Source organism: Protomyctophum bolini, assembly GCF_963924005.1.
Source record: "Protomyctophum bolini genome assembly, chromosome: 8".
In the NCBI taxonomy this organism is placed as follows: Eukaryota; Metazoa; Chordata; class Actinopteri; order Myctophiformes; family Myctophidae; genus Protomyctophum; species Protomyctophum bolini.
In genome coordinates, this window is record NC_137869.1 from 30,290,698 (window position 1) to 30,317,936 (window position 27,239).

At 43.7% G+C, this 27,239-nt stretch overlaps 1 protein-coding gene across 1 annotated transcript in view; it reads left to right on the top strand.

Moving 5' to 3' along the window:
• The window catches only part of ncanb (neurocan b), a 133,576-nt gene that overhangs the window by 20,510 nt on the left and 85,827 nt on the right, over positions 1-27,239 (top strand). Inside the window, exons 4-8 of the mRNA XM_080770516.1 lie at positions 6,723-6,897; positions 9,126-9,253; positions 11,262-11,555; positions 13,556-14,458; positions 19,533-20,669. Coding sequence (XP_080626642.1) covers positions 6,723-6,897; positions 9,126-9,253; positions 11,262-11,555; positions 13,556-14,458; positions 19,533-20,669 — 2,637 coding nt within the window. The remainder of the gene's footprint in view (positions 1-6,722; positions 6,898-9,125; positions 9,254-11,261; positions 11,556-13,555; positions 14,459-19,532; positions 20,670-27,239) is intronic.

Sequence of the window (27,239 nt, forward strand, 5' to 3'; positions counted from 1 at the left end):
AATTACTTGTCTGTCGAGGAGTAGCCTTCTCTGGGGCTTAGCCGTCATGCTACATGGCGGACCACAGTACGCCTCACACTAATTCCACCAAGTGCTTAACGTGTTTATTAGCAGATATATTATATATAGTGATGTTGCTCATCTGTATCAACAGCAGTAATCCACTGGGATTCCTCTCAAAATGCACCTATTTATTTAAGCCCTGGGTAGATTAACTGTCTCTTTATTTTTATTCTCACTTTTTGAGTGGCCTATAGACAGCTGTGTGTGTGTGTGTGTGTGTGTGTGTGTGTGTGTGTGTGTGAGTGTGTGAGAGTGTGTGAGTGTGTGAGTGTGTGAGTGTGTGAGTGAGTGAGTGAGTGAGTGAGTGAGTGTGTGTGTGTGTGTGCGCGCGTGCAAAGATTGATTGTACAGTACAGTACCCCCTTCAGGGCGGCTGTGGCTCAGGAGGTAGAGCAGGTCGTCCAATGATCCCTGTGGCTCAGGAGGTAGAGCAGGTCGTCCAATGATCCCTGTGGCTCAGGAGGTAGAGCAGGTCGTCCAATGATCCCTGTGGCTCAGGAGGTAGAGCAGGTCGTCCAATGATCCTGGGTCGGCGGTTCGAATCCCGGCTCCTCCTGTCCACATGTCGAAGTGTCCTTGGGCAAGACACTGAACCCTACATTGCCTCCAATGAGTCGGTCAGTGTGAGGTCGTCACCATTGGTGTGTGAATGTGGGAAGGGAGGACGCTGGCGTCGACTGTTCGCCGCTTCCCCTCCCAATGTATGAATGAATGAACCATTGTAAAGCGCTTTGAGCGCTATAAAAATGCAATTCATTATTATTATTAGTACAGTACAGTACAGTACAGTACAGTACAGTACAGTACAGTACAGTACAGTACAGTACAGTACAGTACAGTACAGTTTCACCAATCTGCCCCTGACTCCCCCTATTTTTCCACCTCCCATCCTTTATTCTGTTGCCACATATCGACTAGTCAATTGCCTGTGTCTCACCAATTAGAAGATGGGGGCATTGATTCTCTTTGTCAATGTCAGCCGTTGTCCGTGGTGAGATATAGCCCGCTATGGTTAACTGGCGGATGGGATAATTGCGAACGCAATTACGTTACGTCACCATGACTCAGCCATATAAGGAGCCATATAAGGAGTCCCCAAAGCAGCTATACGTCCAAAACCCAAATATGTACGAGCTGCGTTCGCTTCCCGCGTTTGCGCGTCTTACTCGTAGACATACTGTATCAAGCCTACTGACTTTCTTGAAAGCTTAATTTTGAAATGCTGTTTCTACGGGCGTAGCTGTGGAAACTGGCTGAGCCCTACAGACACTGCAGCTGCCATTAGCTGCAGTCAGGAATGCTTAAAGGTCAAGTCTGGACTAAAATAACTCATAGGCCTTTGTTTTCTTTCTTATGTTTATCTCAAATAACTGGCCATGGGGTTGATTTGCAGAATTTCCCCTGTTGTCCAGTTTCCCCAGCAGCGTAGAGGGTGTAGCATAGAGTGGAGCCCATTTGTTGAGTTGATTTTCTGCATTTTGTTTCAGCCCAAGTGATTACTTGCGCAAGCAGAGCGCGCAAGTAATCGTTTCGCTTGGTCTCTTCGAAGTGAAGACAAGTTTTCTTCAACGGTAAATCTGTGCCTGGTTTGCTGGGACTAGTTACAACATTACGTCATCCTTGAGAGAGTACATGGTGTGTATATGACGTAATGTTGTAACTTGTAACTTGTAACTAGTCCCAGCAAACCAGGCACAGACTGTATGTAGTTGTTCTAGTTACAACTACATACAGAGTATGTAGTTGTAATTTGATTAGCAGTATACTGTGGTTACTTGGTTCCAAAAAGTGAAGCCAAGTTTTCTTCAACGGTAAATCTGTGCCTGGTTTGCTGGGACTAGTTACAACATTACGTCATCCTTGAGAGAGTACATGGTGTGTATATGACGTAATGTTACAAGTTACAAGTTACAAGTTACAACATTACGTCATATACACACCATGTACTCTCTCAAGGATGACGTAATGTTGTAACTAGTCCCAGCAAACCAGGCACAGATTTACCGTTGAAGAAAACTTGTCTTCACTTTTTGGAACCAAGTAACCACAGTATACTGCTAATCAAATTACAACTACATACTCTGTATGTAGTTGTAACTAGAACAACTACATACAGTCTGTGCCTGGTTTGCTGGGACTAGTTACAAGTTACAAGTTACAACATTACGTCATATACACACCATGTACTCTCTCAAGGATGACGTAATGTTGTAACTAGTCCCAGCAAACCAGGCACAGATTTACCGTTGAAGAAAACTTGTCTTCACTTTTTGGAACCAAGTAACCACAGTATACTGCTAATCAAATTACAACTACATACTCTGTATGTAGTTGTAACTAGAACAACTACATACAGTCTGTGCCTGGTTTGCTGGGACTAGTTACAAGTTACAAGTTACAACATTACGTCATATACACACCATGTACTCTCTCAAGGATGACGTAATGTTGTAACTAGTCCCAGCAAACCAGGCACAGATTTACCGTTGAAGAAAACTTGTCTTCACTTTTTGGAACCAAGTAACCACAGTATACTGCTAATCAAATTACAACTACATACTCTGTATGTAGTTGTAACTAGAACAACTACATACAGTCTGTGCCTGGTTTGCTGGGACTAGTTACAAGTTACAAGTTACAACATTACGTCATATACACACCATGTACTCTCTCAAGGATGACGTAATGTTGTAACTAGTCCCAGCAAACCAGGCACAGATTTACCGTTGAAGAAAACTTGTCTTCACTTTTTGGAACCAAGTAACCACAGTATACTGCTAATCAAATTACAACTACATACTCTGTATGTAGTTGTAACTAGAACAACTACATACAGTCTGTGCCTGGTTTGCTGGGACTAGTTACAAGTTACAAGTTACAACATTACGTCATATACACACCATGTACTCTGGTCCCAGTTCACAACGATGACGTAATGTTGTAACTGGTCCCAGCAAACCAGGCACAAACCTACGGTTGAAAAAAACTTGGCTTCACTTTTTGGAACCAAGTAACCACAGTATACTGCTAATCAAATTACTTCTTTCACAGAGATACTGAGATGTGATACTTTCCAGCGGTCGAAAGTACTTGCGCGCTCTGCTTGCGCACTAGTAGGCCATTTATGGCCTACTAGTGTGCAACAAGCAAGTATGCACTCGGCAGAGTGCAGTTCTAGTTTTATCTATTTCAACTATGAAATAATCCGTCCCAGTCCTCGAGATTAGATTAGAACATTAAATGAGAATTTACTCCATATGTGTCTGAGAAAATCGGCAATTTTGGCCAAACACAATCATTAAATGCCATTGACAATGAATGGAGAATTTACGTCACATGTGTCTGAGCAAATCAACATGTTACGTCATGATGATATACGATGATAAGAGCCCCTCACTTCATGCGGGTGTGATTTTTTTTACGTTTGTTCTCCACTTACAAAGATCCATGCATGAACTCTCTGTAATCCAGTACCTGACCTGTAGACCTGCTCGCAATTTGGTGTTAGGGGAGTTTCTCACTGAGTCAATGGGTCCCTAGACATGAAAAATCAACGAGGCGCTCGTCCGCCAGCAAGGACTGGAGAGAGACTGAGCCTTAAGTACTGTGGGCTTGATTGCAAGTGAGTGAATGCAGGTGGTCCAGGCAGGATCACTGAGCACACATAATGGTGCACTTTGAGTCAAATTGTTATTTGAAAGTTAAAGGGGGATGTTTAGAATTGTTTTTCCTTTCCTTTTCTTGTTGTAAATAAAATAAATTATTATAAAAAACAATAACACGGACAGTAAAGCACAAAATCATAATTTTGTTATTGGAAAATTACATGGCAAGACATGACAAGATGGTACTTAATGGTCAAAACAATGTCAGAAATTAATTATAAATGTCAGACTTAGTTGAAATAGACTTGCACTTGCTTTTAATCCTAACAATGGCCAGGTAATGGCCAAGGTCTTCGGAATAGCAAAACGACCTTGACCATAACCTTTCAAAGTCAATAACACCCAAAATTGTTAAAATAGTATCAGAAATGAATTCCACACACCTGAATTAGTCAGAATGGAGGTATTACATGTGCAAATACACCCAGAAACAAAAAAAATGTATTTTCATCATAGCTGATGGCTGATGACACCATATTTGATGTGGCCATTGCGCCAAATGGCGGACGAGCACCTTGTTGATTTTTCATGTCTAGGGACCCATTAACTCAGTTCAAGTGAGAAATTCCCCTAACACCAAATTGCGAGCAGGTCTACATCTACAGGTCAGGTATTGGATTACTGGCCTTTACGCACAGCTCCACAACTACGTTGCTGCTTTCAGCTCCACTAGCATTTGAACCTGTTAGAAAGTAACTACTGTAAGTACATTTACTCAAGCACTTTTGAGGTTTACTTACGTAACTCTGTCTAATGGGGGCTGCTATGGGCTAGAGGGCATGTCACAAGGAACTCTGATCATTGTGGTCACTTTGAACTTTCTTGGGTCCACAGAAATCTCAACACTTTTCCATCACTTTCATTGAAAAACATCTGTTGAAAGGCCTTTTTGATAACTGCCATGAAAGCTATTTTGTATTTCAAACTTTATCAAAATTCCAAAAAGATGGGTTCAACTTGCACTCAACTATCTTGTGAGAAGAACTGTCAAGTGTGACTCTCAACTGTATTGTGAGCTCTGCATGATGAGAAAGCATTTACGGGACCGCTTACCTCATTCTCCTCTTCTGGTTCTACTATATGCACTGTGCCGAGTAGTCTTGATTAACTTAATTATACCTACAGTGTATCATACAATGTTACGAATAGAATCAAATCTATTCTGTGATGTAATTGGAGGCTATAATCATCTATTAATTATTCCGTGGTAAGATGACTTCACATCGATTCAACAAATTTCACAGTGGCTCTTCAAATACTTTCACAGCTAATTTCTTCATCTCAAAATGTGATTCTATCATGTGATTTTCAATTGATTCAATTTCCCAAAAGCTGTGTGACTCATCTGAGAGCGCTTTTCTTCTCAGACATTGGCATGCATCCTGTCCACAGCTTAAGCGGATGTGATGCCTCCTCTCCGCTTCCGTTTCGTCGTGCTAATTTATCCTAATATAAATCAAAACCATACAGTATACTTTAGCTTGCTGCTTAGCAGAAATGGAAATTAAAAAATTAAATGTAAAGATATTTTAAAATATATATATAATTTCTTTATAGCATTCGGAGATGGTGGAATAGTTGTCGAGACGCGAAACAATTTCCAGGGTGCTGAGTTCATCATCACGTCAATCTTTCCAGGGACCAGAGCTCCAGTACTGGTCTCGTCCAATTAGGACGAATTCCTCTGTTCCCATCCCTCTGACTGGAATGTCAGCGATGAGCATTCCTTGAGCAGCTCCATGTTCTTACTAAAGAAGAAAATAAATCCTCTTTTTTATGTACATTAGTGAAGAGCTCACTTTGTGTGTTTACAGTAGCTGAACATCTATATTTTAGTTTCTTAAAAACGTCTTTCCTGCATTTAACACCTAGAACGCCTGGGGGTATTTGTAACCATTACATCAGGATGCCCAGTGATCTGGAACTGACTCTGCTTAGCCACCTACGCACATCTCCAGAAAACGATTTCAGCATTTCTCCTCGGAAAGAGTTGAGTCCTTGTCTTTCTCCTGCTAATTCCATCCTGTATTGCGATGTTGAGTTCACCTCGTCATCGCAAATGGTAAAGTGCATTTAAATAAGGCCTTCCTCCAAAGAGCTTTACAATGTGAATTACATTTATCCGTTCACATGCATACAGTACACACAGATGACAATAGCAACAGTTATGTGTCTCACTCAAGGACCCTTCAACACCAATCCAGGAGGAGCTGGGTCTTGAACCAGGAACCTTCCCATTTCTATACCAACAGTAGTGTTTATTCTTATGCTTGTCCACCTGACTCTCACTTCAATTCATTCCATTCAAGTTCCAGGAAGTGGTGTAGTTCTTTGCATAACCTTTATTTCAGGGGAAAGTTGGAATAACTTTGTTGCAAGATATTCATTTGAAGCAGGTTTCCTTGTTGCACACGCTGATCCCTGGTCGCTCTCCAAGGTGCTGAAAGAAATACTCTGGCTTGTCAAAGAGCACGCTTCTTCTTTCTTTTTCTCACAAATTCTCCTTTATACCACCTCTCTCACCTCTTCCTCTTCTTGCATTTGAGCTATGCAGACCAGAACACAGCAATTCAGCTTTGCTCGCACTACACATTCTTTCATTCCAACATTTCTTATACGGGCAATAATGTGACACTGTGTGTATGCTGTTAAAATTGGCTGTATCCAAGGGCACCATCTATCTTTTCCTAGAAGATAAGCCGGTTGTCTGTCTCATGCAAATGAGACACGTACAGAGATTGCTTAACCTGACTACTTTTGTTGTTTTCAGCACAGATGGAACAATGTCAGTACATGATAATAATGTTGAGGTGTGCGTGTCTGCTTGTGTGGAGGCGTGCAGTGTCCATGTTTTATGGTCCAAGGTTACAGCCTGTAAAGATTTCCATGCCTACCATTGCGAGGTCATAGGCGATTAAATAGAAATATCTGTCTCATCCATGTACACTGCACTAACTCCCATCACATTCCATCTTCGCTCTCTGCCTCCCCCAGGCGTGGTTTTCCACTACCGGGCGCCTCATGACCGCTACGCCCTGTCCTTTCTTGAGGCCCAGAGGGTGTGTGCGGAGAACTCCGCCGTTATTGCCACACCAGCGCAGCTCCAGTCCACCTTCGATGACGGCTACGACAACTGCGATGCCGGCTGGCTGTCTGACCGGACTGTACGGTAAGGTGTTCCGAATGGTGGTTGTATTCACTGTATGCGCACCACGAGATGGATAATGGTTTTATAATTTGGGTGCTTAGTTTCATAATGGGAGTGTTGACAGCTCTGCTGTCCTTGTTTAATCGTCCACTAGAGCTATACAATGCACGTTGCCAGCGCTGCAAGATTAAACACAAATAAGCATGCTTTAACTAAAAATACTATGAGCCTACTACACAAACTGTAGCAGAGGTCTGCAGGTTTCCACTTTAAGTTCTGAGGTAATACAACGTGTACGGTATGTTGCACACACACACACAGTAACATTGATCCTTTGCCATCAAGCCCTCATTAGCAGTGCCTGCAAACGCTCCCATCTCTGTAGTGGTTTTTACCACAGTCTCATATCAAGTCCCTGTTACTACAGCCTCTCAGCAGATTGACTGTTGTCTTATCAACCGTCTCTCCTTCCCGCTGGGGTGCACCATCCATCCCTCTTTCCTTCTTCTCTTCCCGTCTCTCCATCCTAACTTCCTGTTGTTCTCACTGTGTGGAGAGCCCTAATTGGTCCACAGCCAGGAGGCTTTGGCTGCACTAGGAGCCAAAGCAAAAACAAAATTAATACAAAGGAAAGAAATACAGTATATGTCTGCTGTCTGCTTCATCAGCCACCAAGTAGAGTATAATGTTTAATGTAGAGGGATTAATTCACATCCTGCCTAAAAGAACCAAATAGTCTATCAGCATAAAAACGAATTGGTTATATAGATTATATAAAAACAAACATAAAATCCTGATGAATATCAATATTTTGAAATTAGCTGAAAAGATATTGTGATATAATATTTTGCCATATTGCCCGCCCCTACCTCATATCACACCCCCGTGTGATCATGAATCATCTCATATTGGCCAATCAGAATGCCTGTGATTGGTTAGCTGATTTGCTCGTTTGCATATGACGTAAAACTTCCTTTCAATGTCAATGGCGTTTAATGTTTTGACGTTTAATTACGTCATATTTAGCGGAATTTTGACCAAATTAATTGTCAATGGCAAATATTGAGACGTGTGGGGACAATATTTAGCGGACATTTGACCTGAATTCCCCTTTCATTGTCAATGGCAAATCTTGAGATGTGTGGGGACTAAAGCTGTATATACATAGGAGGGAAAAACACATTATTTGATAACTTTTCATCGTGCTCCTAAAATAATTTGTGTGCTACTAGATTTCTCAACTTAGTAGTACATGTGCTACTTGGAAAAATGCTAAGCATCAAGCCCTGTGTGCGCGCGTGCATGCGTGCATGCATACGCGCGTGCATGCGTGCGTGCGACTGCGCGTGTCCGTTTCTGTAGCCCTGGATAAGTCTAGGTATGCCGCCGTGCTGTAATCTTTTAATCAGTCAGTCTACTGCGGTTCACTGATGCTGTTGGAATCAATGTAGTGGTGGAATAATTGCACAGCTGGAGCCAGAATATAGATCAGTGTGTTCTCAGCCCCCACAGCACAGACATGCCACTGCTTCCTCTAACCTCCCTTTGACTCCCTTGCTTCCTCTGTCTTGCTCACGCTCTCTCTCTCTCTCTCTCTCTCTCTCTCTCTCTCTCTCTCTCTCTCTCTCTCTCTCTCTCTCTCTCTCTCTCTCTCTCTCTCTCACTCACTCACTCACTCACTCACTCACTCACTCACTCACTCACTCACACACACACACACACACACACACACACACACACACACACACACACACACACACACACACACACACACACACACACACGTTTCACCATTCAGTTCTCCTTCCCAAATCAGTCCCTTTTCCCCCTCATTGAACATTTTGGCACGATAAAGACAACTTTAAAAAGCAATTTACGATTCCATTGTTGAATAATGAAACTCTGCCCAGTATGACTGTGAGAATCACACAGGGCATAAGTAATTGAAACTGAGCTAATGCCTGCTGTGTTGTCCTCCGGTTACTTGTGTTCAGAGTTAAATTATGAGTTTTTACCACAGGGAAGAACACTGCACTATTATATCTCTTAAATCACAGTAGGCAGTCGTTTCCAGTTTGTTCTCTGTGTACTGTCGTCAAAACAGCATGTCCTCCCCGAGAACCAGCCCTTCTTCATGGCAGGACTGTTGTTGTCATCACTGAATACTCGTCGCATCACTGAATCTTCATCTCTCTCTCTCTCTCTCTCTCTCTCTCTCTCTCTCTCTCCCTCTCTCACCCCCCTTGCAGTTACCCCATCCAGACACCCCGGCCTGGTTGCTATGGCGATCGCGAGGACTCACCTGGAATCCGTAACTACGGCAATAGGTCTCCTGATGAGCTGTTCGATGTCTACTGCTTTGCCAAAAAGATACAAGGTAGGAGACACGAGACAGCCCTCAATTAGAGTTTAGTCAACAACCTGATTAAGATTATACTAATATGGCGCTCGGGTGGTGCAGAGTTTAAATACCTATCCAGCACAGTGGAGTCTTACTTACACCTACTTGTACTCTTCGTCCCCTATATGGGCCATAAGGCATCAATGTTCTTTTCCACCTATCACAGTCTTTGGCCGTGGAGTCTAGGGGCTCGCATGGATTAAAGTTCTCAGGCATCACGTCTGATTTCAGTCATTTGGATTCCATAATAAGGCAGCATGTCTTGGAAGCACATTGCACAGCGAAAGTAGCCCATCTACAAGCTTGTACTGTAGGTGCACACTGCACAGAGAGCTTGTCGAGGCTACTTTTGGTTATCCTTTTAATATTAGCACTGGAAATGGTCAAATTATCAAAATGTGCAGAAGCATATTCCATAATGGTCTGGGATATTTCATAAAAGCTGGTTGGCAGTATGTACAGTGTGAGGGGGCTCCTTTCACACGGTTTCCCAAATCGCACATTAGGACACCATTTTTCAGCCGTGATATTTTATTTTGCTTTAATCATGAGCTTGAACACACCGCGATGCATCCGGCGCGGCCAATTGCCTACATGGACACAATTGGTCATGTTTGGGGGAGAGTATTACCCAATGATGGCTTTCCCGCAATCTAGGATAAAAGTAGTGTTAGGGAGCCCGGCAAGTCTAAGAGTAGTAATTCTAAGGTTTGAGTGCATCTGGTCTGTGTCAGGTATGTTTTCAGCATTAGAGAAATATAAAATGCTTCTTCCGCACAGGTTTTACCTGCAGTATGTGTATTTCACTCCTCTCCGGTCATATACTCCACATTACTCCTTCACATTTCACCTTTTAAGCAATTCCCTTATTTATCTCTGACCTGCATGTCACTGTCTGTCAATCATGTCTATCCGCAGATTTATATCTCTTCCATTCCAGTTCCTCTCATGAATCTTCGTATTTTTTTCCCTCTCCATCCCATCTCCTCATTCTCCCCCGTCTCGTATTTTTTCATCACACTGGACAGACTCATCACATCATCTGCCTGACCAGTCAATTGAGGTCCTACCTCTTCCTCTGCAACTCTATTTATTATTCACAGTGTGGCTTCTTAGGAAGTGAGTGTGTGTGCATGCGTGTCCAGAACTAATTTCGTCTGACCAATCAACACCACATTTCTGCTGTATACTGACAGTGTACACTGTACAGTACAGCAGAAATGTGGTGTTGATCGGTAGGCCATCTTTGTACTTCCACATGTTTTCTTTCTTCTTGGGTGGAAATCTAATGTCCAAAACTGTTCAGGATTCAATTACAGATCTACAAGCGCAAAGGTTCACATAAATCCAATGCCGTTCCTATCCACATGAATTTATTTTTTACAGCGTGGTTGTGTGGGACATACTGTATAATTGGGTTCTTGTCTGTTTGCACGTTTTTGTGTGTGTTAGCAGGCACGCTCCTGGTGTGCGTGTGTTGTGTGTGTGTGTGTGTGTGTGTGTGTGTGTGTGTGTGTGTGTGTGTGTGTGTGTGTGTGCGTGCATGCATGTCTGTTTGGCCGAATCAAATCTTGCAAACTGCTGGACCAGGGATCGCATCAAGGCTGATATGGTGCCCACCTTTTGAGATGCCTAATGTCATCAACATGTCATCAATATGCCATAATAAATAATAAATGCTGAGCGCATGCACCTTTATTGACATTTTGCCTTCAACAGAACACGATAACTCGCTACAAATCGAATCATGCAAAGCGCCAATAAATAGATGCAGAAACAAACAAAAGACTTGCATGATGTCAGACTTCCAAATGGGAGCCACACCCTGTTTGTTAGACCCCGTCTTTTTATGTTGAAGGCTTTATTTTATACCAGATACATTGCAGGGCTTCCCAACCTTTTGTGGACCATTCTCCCTCCTGCTCCCTCCTCCAAAAAATCTCTATTGCCTTCAACGTTAATCCCCCCTCCTCTCCATCTCAAGGTGAGGTGTTCCACTCATCCGTACCAGAGAAGCTGAACCTGGCCACAGCCTCCACACACTGCCACTCACTGGGGACTCAGCTGGCCACCGCTGGGCAGCTGTACCTGGCCTGGCAGGCAGGCCTGGACCAGTGCGACCCGGGGTGGCTGGCCGACGGCAGCGTCCGCTATCCAATCAACGTCCCGCGGAGGAACTGTGGCAGTGACGAGCCCGGTGTGCGTACAGTCTACAGCAACCCCAACCGCACAGGATTCCCTGACACAAAGGCCCTGTTTGATGCCTACTGCTACCGAGGTACACAGGCACACACACCTACTGCTACCGAGGTACACAGGCACACACACTGCTACCGAGGTACACAGGCACACACACTGCTACCGAGGTACACAGGCACACACACCTACTGCTACCAAGGTACACAGGCACACACACGTGTAATCGCAATATGTAACACTCTTTCATGATCGGCAACCGTGCAGAAGGTGGTGTGTTTGTGTTGTTTGTGTGGGCAGGTGTGAGGGTCACGTTTTCTATTCAGATTTTTAATTAGCACCAGAGATGTTTATGTCACGGATGAATTATTAGTGGCAGGATTGTGTGACATTTTAGCCCTCTATCTAGTGAATTTGAAGGCTCATATATATGCTGTGGTGCAGTGAGACCTGAAAGAGTGTGTGTGTGTGTGTGTGTGTGTGTGTGTGTGTGTGTGTGTGTGTGTGTGTGTGTGTGTGTGTGTGTGTGTGTGTGTGTGTGTGTGTGTGTGTGTGTGTGTGTGTGTGTGTGTGTGTGTGTGTGTGTGTGTGTGTGTGTGTGTGTGTGTGTGTGTGTGTGTGTGTGTGTGTGTTGAATAAGAAAGGGCCTTGAATAATAATAAGAAAAGTAAAGGAGATATAATGTGACAATGTACAGTAGATGACCTTGTCATGTCTTTCTGAGGCTGACTGAAATTAGAATACGTTTAATCTCCTCTGTAGATTGACATTAGACGGTGCTATACTGTGTTGAAACGGCCGTTCTTTATCCAGTGATCCTGTTGTTGACAAACTGACAATTAATTGTGGGTAGCTTAACAATGGTATTTCTAGGGATGACTTTTTAATATCAGCTCATAAAAACTGCATGTAAGCACACTACACGAAGAAAAAACAAGAGAATAATTTACATAATTTAGTCAGTATATAAATAATCAAGAACAGCATGAGTATATGCACCAAGCAGTGCATACTGAAAGCAGGACTGATAGGTGAGTCATATCTTTGCTGTATAAGTATGTTGTTGCGAACTCAGTGAGCACTTACTATGAGACCTAGCAGATCATGTCTGTGCGTGTGTCCGTGTCCCCCCCCTTTGTGCCCATATATGGAGCTGAGTGATTTGTTTGTGATTTATGCAACACACTCCATATTTGGACGTATAGCTGCTTTGGGGACTCCTTATATGGTTATGGCTAAGTTAAAAACTTAACTTAAAAATAACTTAACTTAAATAAATAATAACTTAAAAGTAATCTTAAAAAAACCCAAATATGTACGAGCTGTGTTCGCTTCCCGCGTTTGCGCGTCTTACTGGTTGTGTTATCTGCAGCTAAACTAATATTTAAAACAACATAACATCTTTGAACCAGTGATGTGGAATGAAGTTGGTGCCAACACGTTCAAATTGGATAGTAGCAGTAGCATTTTACTGGCATGAAGATTGTCATGTGCTGGCGAGGGAACCCACTATGAACAAACTGTAGCACTCTATTGCTGCTGCAATAATATAAACCTCAAGCCATGCCAGCAGCTGGAGAGCAACAGTAATAAAGAGTGGCTCGGTGCTGCACAATAAAATCCCTTAGGGGAGTTAAAGTCGCACCCAGGATTTTGCTGTGTGTGGTGTGTCTTATAAATCAGTTTAAAAAGAAACGTAACAATTAAGGTACTGTGGTCTACACCAGTGGTTCCCAAACTTTTTAGTTCAAGGTCCCAAAAAGAAATGAGACGTTTGCCCGTGACCCAAACTAGTGAAAAAAGCAATCTACAAGCTCACAATGCATCGCTTATAGATTGTCTCTTTTCACTACTTCTGTGTGTTTTATAATTTATGGAATTTATTTGATTTCTTCATGAAATTACTGAAAAATGTATTGAATTTTGTTAATAATAATTAATTAAAAATGTAGTAAACAAAAAATGAAGGGACTCATAAAGATGTGTACGCGCCCCACAAATGCGTCCCGACCCATGCAGTGGTCTACACAGTAAAGGTGCTGCTACGTAGTAAGATGTGACCAAGTACGTTTTGTGTTCCAGACAACCAAGCAGCCGGCGTCCAGGCTGCTGAGGCACGGGACCCGTTCCAGACCACAGACACAGACCCTGCAGCACATCAGGCCAGCCCATCGTTCACCGAGGCCCAGCGGAACGCCCCCAACTCTGAGCTCTCCACCTGGACCGGACTGGTCAACCTGGACCAGGAGGGAGTCCGCTCCATCGCCGCCATTAACGACTCCTCCGAGATCTCCGAGGAGCATGTGATCCTCCATCTGCGCCTGGACGAGAGCTCCCGTGGCTGGGGAAAGACCCAGCAGGCGGGGCCTGGGACCAAAGCACCCGGCCAGGAGCTCGGCTCGGGGGTCCCGAAGAGCGGCGGCAACACTCCGTCTGCCCTGGAAGGCCTGGAGGGCCTGCAGGGAGGTTCTGCACATGAAGAAGAAGAAGAATATGTTTCTTCTGACCCCTTCGCATCGTCCTCTGTAAGCCCTTCCACCCCCGAGCCTCAGGCCGGTAACACCGTTCTGGAAGGATTCGTCAACACGCTGATGAGGCCCTTCAAGTACTGGACTGGAGCCATGGAAGATGAAGAGCGACCCGTCGGGCCCACGTCCACAGATGTCCCCATGCCCGAGGGAAAAGGAGGAGACGACCAGCCGCTAAGCGGGTCACCTAAAGGGCAGCTTAACGTATTGAAGGCAGGAGGGAACACGGGCAGCATGGACAACACTATTATGGACCACAGAAGCGACGCTTCCTCGTTCAAGTCTCCTGCAAATACAGTCCAGCGTCCAGGGGAAGGTCTGTCTGAGCAGGAGGGAGAACTGATGCCGTTGGTCCCATTACTGCCAACCATCCAGACAACAGGGTACAGAACGGCCATGACACATCCAGCTGGAAAAGAAGCCGGCATGACCCCAACCATCCCTCAATCTTCTAATGGTAAGATCCCTTCAGGACTCTGACTTCTACTATGTGGCTATGTGTATGTATCCAACAGCTTTTTTTTTATCACTGGGCAGTGGGACCCCAATCTATACACTGTGAAATCCTCAGTGTATGCACACAGATGTGTTCATAAACGTAATGTATACTGTACAGTATGTTTTCTACCTCCACATTTCATCACATTTTCCTTTAAATTATTTTTTACATTACATTCACTAAGAAATATTATTTGACCTTTAATAGCAACACCTGGTGTGGGGTGGAATTGAAAGTGCAGTGTTTTACAGGGAAAGTAAATTGAAAAGACGAGATGTTCCATTCCAAATGGACGCTATCTCACTTCTGTACTTCACCAGTAAATGGAGAGATGGTTACATCAAACTTTTTAGATGGCCTGTCTTTGCCTCAATTCCACTTCCTCTATTTTCCCTTTAGTATGCGTAACTATATTCTCAGGGTACATTGAAATACATGTACCTGTAAATTTAATTAAATGGTATCATGCAAATGTATTCCATGGCCATAGAGAATACTCGTTTCTGACTCACCAGAGGGTGTGTGTATGCAATATTCTCATTTCTCAGATAACTGCACAGCATATGGTCTCATCACCTGTATAAAATGCATGATAAAAATAAAACTGTACAGTATTCATATTAATGTAAACTACCATTAGCTACAAGCTATCCTTAAAAGAGAAATCCGTGCGTGCGTGTGTGGCTTTCTTAGCTTTGAAATCTCTGTGACTTCAAACAGGAGGGCGGCAGAGCAGACAGTTTTCACTTCCACGGACATACCTGTAACTTACAGTACGTTTTAACAGCGGGCGACAGCCAGACGAATCTTCCGGAAGTGCATTATTTGTCCATGGGACCCGGCGACTACCAGCGATAGCAGGCGAACAGGCGATGGTCGAAAAGTGGGCGGAGCAACGTTGCCCGAAAAGATACAGATAATCAATCTTTTTGGGCGATACTGGGCGATTGAGCGATGTGTCGGCCGATGCTCGCCCACTGTTAAAACGTACTGTAAGGCCAGTGGTTCTCAAAGTGGGGTCCGGGGATCCCCAGGGGTCCTTGGGGTGGTTCCACAATGTGATGCATTGTGGGCCTGTAGATCTGCTATTTAAAAAATATATAAAAAGAATGGGGGTCCTTGCCACAAAACCTTTTAGGATGGCAATCTGTAGCCAAGTTCATAGCAAAGTCTTTCACATTAAAATGTTTTAGAAACACTTACTTATGCAAAGGTCACACCATATTGGAGCTAGATATTATTGACTCTCACAGGGAGGAGTATAGAGAAAAAAATATTGAATGAATATATCTTGCTTCGTAAATAGCAGCTCTACTAATATAAATAAATACAGCAGGGCGGTATACCTGAAATCCAATGCTACCCTCAAGGTATTAATGTATTATATGCTGGCTGAAAATATAAGCTTTTTTGTCCGCATATATTATTCACAGCCGTATCCAATTAATGCAGAGGTTGGACCATGCAGCGCCGCTCGCCCTCCCGTCCATCTCCGTCTTCGCCAATTAGGCCCTGGCTCTCTGATGGTGGGTGGCAATTATCACAGAGGCAAGGATGAACCGGGCTAGATGCAGATGAGAGGAGCGAGGGAGGTAGAGGAGGGGGTTAAAGAGGGAGAGGAGGAGGAGGAGGAGGAGCGGGCCTGCAGGATGGCTAGTATTTATTTATTTATTCAAATGTTCTCCTGGTGGAAAGCTGCCACCACGGATGTCTACTCCTCTTAAACTAGCATCAGTGTGCAGAATTAACTGTCTTACTGAGCACTGTAGTGGGCCGCTTCTCCAGTCTGCGGTCTGCAGTAATGGATGCTGCCATGTTGTCTTTTTGATTCTGGCTGATGGGAGACCTCAGGGAAAGGAAACATGACAGAAATGGGAAGGAACGGCGTCCCAACATCACCAGGCATTGCATGTAAATCACTGACACCTGGTCTCTTCCATCAAAGAAATACAAGACTACTTCACACCGGTCTCATCCACCCCAAGGGACTAAATCTGTGTGATAGAATGCAGTGGGAATTTGTAGCCTGACACTCGGCAACGTAGATGAGCGTGACATGATTCACGTGGCCATGTAATAACTTCACCACCGCCGCCATCTTTAATATATATTTGTGGGATGATGTGCTGAGGCAGCGTTGGCACCGCACTCGGCGTGCCAGAGAACATCTCTTTCCCGCTGTCTCTCTGCCTCGTCTCTCTCTCGTCCAGTGTTCATTTTAAAACTATGACGAAAAATGTTCGTCGATTACCTTTCTTCACTGACCAAAACTAAATGAAAACTAAGATGTGATGGCTAAAACTGAGACTAAATATATTGATAATTTCGTCAACAAAATGAAAACTAGACTAAAATGTTAGGGAGGGACTAGTGGAGAAGAGATCCCGTAGAACTACAAGTCATTGTATGCTTGCTGAAAATACAAGCTCACAACGCGTCTTGTAGCTATTTTCAGCACGCAACTACCCATGCAGGCACGCCCTACCTGGGCCCTCATCAAACCCTGTACACTCAAGACACTGCTCACACTGTCCCTAAAATATCCATATGACCTGTTCTGACATTCCATATGTTGATCTGACCTCATCAAACCCTGTACACTCAAGGCACACTCCATATATGGCCAGTACAGAATTCATTCCATGTTGATCTGACCTCCCATGCCAAAGCGCCAGTGCTCGCCCAGCAGTCTGCTGTCACCCAGGCGGATGTGTGCACGCACCTCACCCTCAGGCGTCTTACTGGTAGTCATCCCAAATGTTTTACTTTTAGTCTAGTTTATTCAACTAAATATCATACAATTTTAGTCGACTAAATCTTCGGTGGATTGAGTCGACTAAAATGTACGGCAGGCCGTGATGACATCATAATGCCCGATTTATACTTGGCTGTGTGTGCCGAAAATATCAGATCTACAAGCTCACAACGTGTCACACTGCGACACGATTGTCAATATACTTAGTCTTAGTTTTGTGTGATGAGTGTCATGAGAAATAAATGGTACTTTTAGAAATATGTATTTATAGAAAGCCATAAGAGGTAAAATACATGAATAATAATTCATTATACTCGTAACGGCACTACAGCTGTTATTCATTGAATACTTATAGCTTATTAGTCAGTGAAAAAAGGTAACTCTGTGAAATCAACAGTGCTCACTGCCTAATATCCTGTTGGCCTTACCCGAGGGATCCTCTTCTCTCAGCCAGTTTACTCCAGTAAAGGGTTGTCAACACAGCAGGTCTGCTCTTATTGGAAATACACAATGGAGTCGCATAATTGATTTTATGCAATTTGCTCATCTGAATAGAGTTTATTATGTTTGTTTTTACAGCATGTTCAGCACAGAGTCTCAACATTAACTCAGTGAAAGCCCCCCCACCCCACCACTCAGCAAACGCCGTTAACAGAGTTAGCGTAGATCTAAATAGCTGCATGAAATCATCCAAACTTATGTCTAATTATTTATTTATTATATAAGCTGTTACATGGAAGATCAAACCAGATTAATGCATTTAATTATTCCCATTTTCATCGGTGTGCGTGTAGTGAAAGTGGTTAATTAGCGATTCGGATTATTAATAGGACAATTACTCCAGACTACATGGCTGTTATGGAAATGAACCTCAGGCTCGTAAACCGCATTTAGACGCAAGTCCACTGTGAACCTTCTGAATAATTTACAGGCATTTTAATATTTCACACGGTGGCATGATTGTGTATGTTTTCTCCACCTCTGTAATGTGTTGTGCTGCCATGTGTAGCGTACACAGTATAATGTACACATGGCTCTGTTGCTATACATAGATCTGAACCAAGATCAGACATGCCGAGCAATAATGATCTTAGCAACACCTGGCCTAGGGGGAAAATATATATACACACCATACCAGCCCATACCAGACAACATGCATTACTAAGTCTACACTTGACACTGTCTCTACACTGACAGTGTCAGTTGGCAAGCAGATATTAAGGTTTGATGACGCTGTCCCGCTCATCTTAATAAATATATGTCTAGACAGAGCTTATTCTGGATGCACAACAGATAGAGCTGTCCTGCAGTCTTGCAAGGGGGTCTTGCATTTTTTCCACTTGGCCAGGCTCACCAAAATGCAAACGTATTACAGTGGGAGGTTTGGAGCAGGATAATACCGGGGATTGAGAAAAGAAGGGACAGAAGTGTGAAATTGGCTTGAATATATCCTATTTTGTGCGTGCGTGTGTGCGTGTGTGCGTGCGTGCGTGCGTGCGTGCGTGCGTGCGTGCGTGCGTGCGTGCGTCTTCTATACTGCAAGCATGTCTATAAGCTTCAGCAGCTCAATGCAGCACCACTGCTGAATAAAGCAGCTTAACATTTGTAACTTCAGCCTGAGTGACTTAGAGTGACTGAGGGCTCCATTTTCGTCACCGCTAAACTCCTTATCCCTAAACTTCTTTGCCTTTTTTTTACTATTTTGAAATAGTTCAACTAGCCAATCTACATTGACACGTGAGCTTGTAGACTGGCCATTTTAACTATTCAAAAATGTTTAGCAAAATAGTAAAAAAAAGGCAAAGAAGTTTTGGGATAAAGGGTTTAGCGGTGACGAAAATGGAGCCTTGAGTGCCTTCATTGAATACTAGCCTACAGCATGATACAAGTAAAAATGTACACTATATGACTTGGTTTATATGATATATGCATATTCATGCAAATCCGCGAAGGGCTATGCAAACGCACATCTGGGTTTCGATGACTATAAGCCATCAAAACGGAAGAACCCTAATTCCCATTTTAATTAATTTAAACTAATATAAGATGACTGTAGGAGTTTCAGGAGCAATGTCACAGCCGGGCATGAAATTTCAGTTGGTAATTTAATGTATCTTTAATTAAATCCGCCCCCACACACACATGCACGCACAGTCGCACACACACACACACACACACACACACACACACACACACACACACACACACACACACACACACACACACAGCACAGTGAGTCACATTAATTACTCTGTTTTCTCCTTCTATTCCCTGCAGAATTCACGGGGCCTGGTCCCAATGGGAGAACAGCATCCGTTGAAACCGTCAGGATGTCCAGGCCTCAGGGTCCTAGAGAAGTCCCGGTCCTCAGCAGCCATCTGAGATGGGCCGTCAAGGCCATGCAAGGCTCCAAACTGGGCTCCCCGGGGAACGTGGCCTATGTGGGTAAAAGTTCCACCTGGGAGCCCATGGAGGCGAAGGGAGGGCCGCTAGAAGTGATGACGTTGCCCAACCCTCTGAGGCGGGACAACCCAGATAACTACTCCGGCGAGGGGCGGGACCGAGACGATGACAAAACAGCCGCGACGACCACAAAAGACGCGTGGGTGGAAGACGGGGAGTCGGAGGTTAGTGGGGGGGGAAGCGACCTGCCTGCCGTGTTTGGACATACCATGAAAACCAACGCCGTAGACAGTAGCAGTGTTCAGGTCCACGCTGAAACAGACTCCTCTCTTGCCCAGGGCTGGAACGAGGCTGTGAGCGTGGCCGAGCACACCACTCTGTCCCAATGGCAGCTGGTGGAACAGCCCACCACCCCATCACCCCAGGTCCCTCGGGGTCCAGGGTCCGCCGAAGAGGCCAGGGGAGAGATGCTCTATGTCCGCCGCCCCCCTGTTGTTAGGAAGCCACCTGGGGCGGTAACCTCAGGGCACGAGTCACCCATGGACCCCCTGACTACCGCATCTGGCACCACCGCAGCACAGTCTTTGACCACCAGAGACACACAGAGAACAGATCCCACCACCACCACCAATGCAACTATAGCGGGTTCATCAAGCCTCGACTCGACCAAGGATCCACCTGTTTCCCTCTCATGGGATCAGGAAGAGACAGATATTGTTGACCCACAGCTCCGCCCCTCAGCCACCTCATCACCCTACGCACAAGCTCTAACGACCACGGCTCCGCCGCGGCTGACCACTGCTCCTGCGTACGACTCGGTAGGCGGTGGCACCGAAATGGAGGCCAAGTCAGCCGTGGCCGAGTCCTTCATCGTGGGAAGTCACGGGACGCCTTTTGGGGGGGCGGACGCTATGACGAAGGAGGTGGAGGTCCCAGTCACCAAAGACAAACTCATCAAGAATCCCTTTGACATCCTCATACCCAACTGGGGCTACGGGCTCAACCCATCAGGTAATGTAGGCTGCCATTTGGTCATCATTTTGTCATTAACTTCACATCATGTATCATTCGTATACATCACGGTCGTTCCAATGTGACATACAGTATAACACCATTATCTTGACACAAAACTGCCTCCCGCCTTGCAGCTGTCTCACAGACAGTCCAATCCATCTAAAATGTTCCATAGTTCTGTGTTCTGGTTTACATCACCTACTCTGTCTGCATTACATTCTTCCTTTCTGCATCTCTTCCTTCACCCGAGAAAGCGAGGCTACAAACTTGGCTTCACTCGGTGAGGTCTGGCAACTTGGCAAGGCTCATTAGGGACTCGCTTTGGTTGTGTAGGTGTTTTCAACGATTGGATCTGTGTTTAACAAAGCAAAGCCAGCTGGTACAGTACATCTAAGTCGTGCTGAATATTATGTAGGGAGAATACACACACACACACACACACACACACACACACACACACACACACACACACACACACACACACACACACACACACACACACACACACACACACACAAAGTCTGAAAGTGCTGTAACAACAGTCTATTAATGTTGTATCACTGTCTGGGGCATTTTCAATCCCCTGATATTTAAGAGATGTCTGGCTGATATAAAATGCATGGACACTGGGCTCTTGGGATCTTACCAATACTGCAGCCACGTATGTTCTGACTGAGACGTGCATTTTAAACACACAATTAGGCTGGCCAACATACCTTAAACCACATGGGCTCTGTTTGTAGTGGCCCATGTAATGATGCCCTAGAATGTAAAGCAGTTCCCTGATGGTGCTGGTGAAAATGTTGCCCCTTTTGAAAAGAGATGGTTTTGGATCCCCTTGAAAACGAGATGGTTCATCTCAAGGGGGTTATTCCCAGTAAAGAAATGTCAACTACAACCATTTGTCTGTTATTTACATGGAGCTTGTCTTTGAATATTGTAGGCAGTTTGGGGCTTAGAACGTGCCAGTGTCTTTTGATAATCTACCTATTCAAACTGAATATTGTACCATACACAACACAACATGGGACTGTTGTTGTTGTCTCGATGGATTGGGGAGGCTATATGTATTACCGTGTTTTTGTTCTTGCTTACTGTAAATCGCTCTGGATTAAAAGCATCTGCTAAATGCTTAAATTGTAAAATGTGTAAGAGATATAGTCGCCATGCATTTTCTGCATGTGCCAGACAGTGTGGTCTGGCAATCTCTAAATTGTCTGGGGATTGAACATGTACAATAAAATGCCCAGAAAGGGACAATATTTTAGCATCTCTATTTCAATTTCAGAAAAGCCATTTTTCAGGCAGTTTTCAGCCAGGCAGTTAGTTGTTTTCCTTGCAGAAACACAGAATCTCGTCTGATTCTACATTTCTTTTTTTTTTTCATTCTTTAAGTTTCTCTGAAGTCATTGTTCATGCGCATAAGGCTAGATGTGTGTGTGTGTGTGTGTGTGTGTGTGTGTGTGTGTGTGTGTGTGTGTGTGTGTGTGTGTGTGTGTGTGTGTGTGTGTGTGTGTGTGTGTGTGCGTGCGTGCGTGTTTGTGATTGGTTGTTGCACGTGTGTGTGCAGTCTGTGCACATGCACGCTCTTTATCTCAGCTTGTGCATAAGGCTAGATGTGTGTGTGACACACTATGGCCACACACACACACACACACACACACACACACACACACACTGTGTGTGTGTGTGTGTGTGTGTGTGTGTGTGTGTGTGTGTGTGTGTGTGTGTGTGTGTGTGTGTGTGTGTGTGTGTGTGTGTGTGTGTGTGTGTGTGTGTGTGTGACAAGTGACTGCATGAAAGAAAATCACTAGATTTTTACAGCTGCAGGCTGCCTTTTTCATGTTGTATTTTTTTATATCATGATGAAAAGGAAGAAGCTGTATTTAGGCGAGGATTGATTAGGCAAGGGGGCTCCTGGCTGGGTACGTAACACTGAAAGTGACACGTCTCTTGCTGAATGATTAGAAGCATGACCTTTTACATCTGTCAGTGATAGCACTGGGAAAATTACAGCAATGCCCGTTACTGCAGAGAGAGAGAGAGAGAGAGAGAGAGAGAGAGAGAGAGAGAGAGAATTCTGTATAGGGTATAGAAGTTTGGTATATGTGGGGAGAGGGAGGTGAACACATCCTCCTTCCTGGTGAAGGTTCATAAGCCCATTTAATCAGTGATCAATGACAGCGTCATTATCAGTCCCCTGAGCCTCTGCACAGAAATAACTGCCTTCCACAGGGCAGTACGTTGAGTATGATCTCGTTTTTATCTATTGTGTTTGTCCTTCCTTTCTTCGTTTCATCCTTCCTCTGCGTTGTGACGTCCGTGTCAGCTCCCTATGTTCTATTAGGTCATATATCAGGGTGATAAGGTCAGACATTGTCTGTGGTGTCATATGTCATCCTCCACACCCCATAGCTCCATCTGAAATGCCTTTTAAATGCACGCATGTCGCATGCACGCACACGTCTACGTGGGCAAGCACGCACACACACACGCACACTCACGCACGCATACACACACACATTCACGCACGCACGCACGCACGCACGCACACACACACGCACGCACACACACACACACACACACACACACACACACACACACACACACACAATGTCATAATCCTTCACAGAGAGCGGTACAAGAGTAAAGGAAGCTGTAAGCTCATTTAATTAAAATTTCTGCCTTCATCACTCAACACTCATCTGCATGAATTTACTCCTGGCATTAAAGATATAATATAAATATTATACACTTTACAAAGAATAAACCAAATGACAAACAGCAATAAAATAGAAAACGGAATAGACAAAAACAAAAAAAAACATAGTCACTATCAAAATGACGTAATCGGCACTTCCTGTTGCTCCACATCTAGAATAGTGGAACAGATAACACCAAACAATTATGTGTGATTGGTCAGAAATTCAAAGTGCTGGCCCAGGCGGTGGCGTAACCGTCTGGGCACCCGACTGGTAATCCAGCCGCGGGTTCGACTCCCGAGCCCGACACGGCCTTTACTGCATGTCTTCCCCCATCTCTCTCCCGTTTCCTGTCAGCCTACTGTTTGTCCCTTCAAAAATAAAAACAATAAAAGGCGTAAGCCGCAAAAAAATATCTTAAAAAATAAAAAGAAATTCAAAGTGCTCAACATTTCTTTAGTTTTATTTACGCAATCAGATACAGGCCACAGGCACTCTATCATGGACAGGGTCTAATCACCTCAAAATGGAGCCATATGGAGTATGAAACAATTTTGTCCACAGGGAACTTGTTTATAGTTTCGGCAAGAAGAAAAACAGTTGAGTTCTTTTGAAGTATGCTGCCAGCTTAAAAGCACCTGACTTGTGGGTGTCACAAAGACTTCTAAAAGTCCTACACTCTTCCAAACAACATTAGAATAGTTTACAACCTGCCTCATTGTCCACAAGGTAACCATGCATGGAAATTTACTGAGAGGCTCTCTGTGCTGGCATCTGGCCGTGTGGGGAGATGGAGTGTGAACCAGATACAGTATGCAGGCTGCCTGTGCAACCTTTATATTACCACGACAAGCTGATATGGTGGCTGGTAAACAGGAAATGGGATGTCTGTGAGTTATAGCTGCCTTGGCTCACGCTACCCAAGATGGATAAGACTTCCTGTACATCAATAACATATAACGCTAGCTCGGCCCAGACCAGATTAGAGTGCAGCCTTATGAGGACGAGAGATGTGGGAGGGTATAGAGTATACAGTAGTATGGGTTGTTTTTTAAATTGATGTACAATACATGTTTGACCGCTGGTGTATACGTTGGAGACCTCAGACCTGAGCAGTGAGAGGACGTTGTCCATCGAACCATATTGATCTCCCTTGTACCTTTGTAGTGCTCTGCTTTCCTTATGCTCTGCTTTCCTCACACACACACACACACACACACACACACACACACACACACACACACACACACACTATCTCTCTCTCTGTCTTTCTCTCATTCTTTTTCTCTCTTGCTCTCTGTTTGTCTCCCTCTCACCTTCTCACCTTCTTGCTCTCCTTTAGGTATTTCTGTCCCTCTCTGAGTTGTGTCTTTAATTACTCCTCAGGTCAATCTATTTGTCTCTCTGTGGTGTGCCACAATGTTTAGAGAGCCTGTTGACCTCCAGAGGGTAACAATCAATGGACTGGGCCTGGACTCGAGCCTGGCTCGTTTTAAATGCTTTTACTGACCTGTCAACCTCCAGTAATACGAGCTGGGAGTGAGAACACATGTCTGCACTCTGGTGTCATTCACGTGATGTTGGACTACCAGAAAACAAAGTAATTGCTTTGTCTAAAAAAAAGACATTGGGTCCCTCTCCATTTTTTACTATCTCTAATTAATCTACTTTCTAATGTTATTAGTGAGATTAAAGTAGTTTTATCTTCTATGTATGTTACATTGTGTTTGCTTTTTTTGTAGTTATCAGTTTTTTTTGTTATCTGATTGTCAAAACAAGCAATTCATTCTTTGAAAAACACCATCAAGTCAAATATAGTTAATTTATCACAGTGAATTATCAATATGTTGTCTTTGAGAACTCATCCACACATGTTGCTGCACTTCACTTAGTTTGAGGCTTTTAAAGAGCCCAGCTGGTATCATCAACATTATCATCTGGTCCATTGGGAATGTAACGTCCTAACGTTCTAATTAACTCATGGAAGGACGTTTTGATTAACAGCTGTACTCTCAACAGACTGCAGGTCACATAATAAAAACAGGCGGGAAACTGAGAGATAAATGCATGTAAACCAAAGCATGTGGTGGTAAAACAGGCGGGAAACCGAGAAACACACAGTGGTGGAAAGCATTTTTTACTTAAGTAATATTATCAATATTGTAATATAGAAATACTCTGTTACAAATAAAAGTCCAGAAATCAAGTACAAAATAAGTATTAGCATCAAATACTTCCCATTTCACAAGTTTTCAAATGTATAAAAATCTTTTGAAAATAGCCGATCTACAAGCTCACAATACGTCGCAGCGCCAATGCGCCATGCATTGTGAGCTTGAAGATTGGCTGAAATGTATAGGGTTGAAGTGGTTAATGCATGTATTGGAAATTGGAATTTCTCAAGTTAAGTACAAATACCTCAAAATTGTACTTTAGTTACTTTCCACCACTGGTTACACATGGTGTAAAAGAAAAGCACACAGTGGACCAAAGCAATGATGACAGGAAACTGCTGTGGAAAAATACAGGAAAAGCTAAATGTAATCACAATTGGGAAATGAAATTCAACAAATATGAATAGATGAACCTGGAGTTCACATGGGTTGGACGGTTGTTATTGTGCAGTTCCGTTCAATCCAGCCTCATCTCTCATTCTCCTGCCTTCTTTGTTGACTTCTTTGTCCTCGCGTCACTCTCATTTTCTTTTTTCCCCCTCTTCTTGGTGTAATTCTGCCATATCGTCCACTAACTGCTGAATCTAATCCTGTGCTATTGGCTGCTGCTTATTAGACCAATGGGATTTGTTAAGCTAGGGCCTTGGGGATAGTGGGCTCCGTTGTGGAGTGGGATAAAACAGCGTTACACACCAGAGCATGGGTGTGTTTTTGTGTCCTGGTAACTAGGGTATAGTTGAGCCACAATTGTGTTGAAAACGAGATTAAGTGCACTGGGGAACGGGCACTGTGGCTCTTGTGTGCACTGACTGCTAGCTCGATAATTAACAGTGGTCTGTTTTAGAATGTTTTATATCATGATACGGTACCATATAAATTATGTACTTTGAAGAGCCTACATAAAGTAGGTTTTTCCATGCAGTAGGAATATGCTGTGGGGTGTAATATACTTCAGCCACTGAGTCATATCAAGCTATTAGGTTTGATCTCAGTCAGTATAATGAATTTATTTCTAGAGCATCAGTAATGAGCTCTAATAAAGTGCCCTCTTTACTTGTTCTATGTAAGCACAGTAGCACTTGACATCAACTCAATAGACAAGTCAAGTACAGCAGAAACTAGCTGCTAAGTGCACCGAAACTAGTGATCCACAAGTTCACAATGCATCGTGCTGCAACGCTGTGTGAGCTTGCCGATCAGACTTTTTTTTTTTTTTAATGATTTGTACTTTATTTATTTTCTTCCATATGTATACAAAACATTGACATGGACAAGACACAACCAAATAAATACACAACAAAACAACCGATCAGACATTTTTGCTGCATGCGCAACTACCATAAGTATAAATCAGCCTTACAATCATTTTTGAGCCTCACTGTGTGAAGTAACATGACAAGTAATTGCACTACTCTCCAAAGTGCTGTTAAGTTCACAGCAGACAAACGTAAAATAAAATGTTTAATATTGGCTCAATCAGCTAAATTCTGTATAGAAACATGAACAAAGTAATTGGAATAAAAGCATCCCTTTCCATTTCACAAAACAATGTCAAATAAAATGATTATTATTATGTATTTTTGCCAATGCACCATTAAAATTGAGTTTAACATTCTGATGCAGAACAAAACAAAAACCTCTGAAAACATTGCTCAAGCTGTCATTTTTACGGTTTCATATAAATGCTTTAT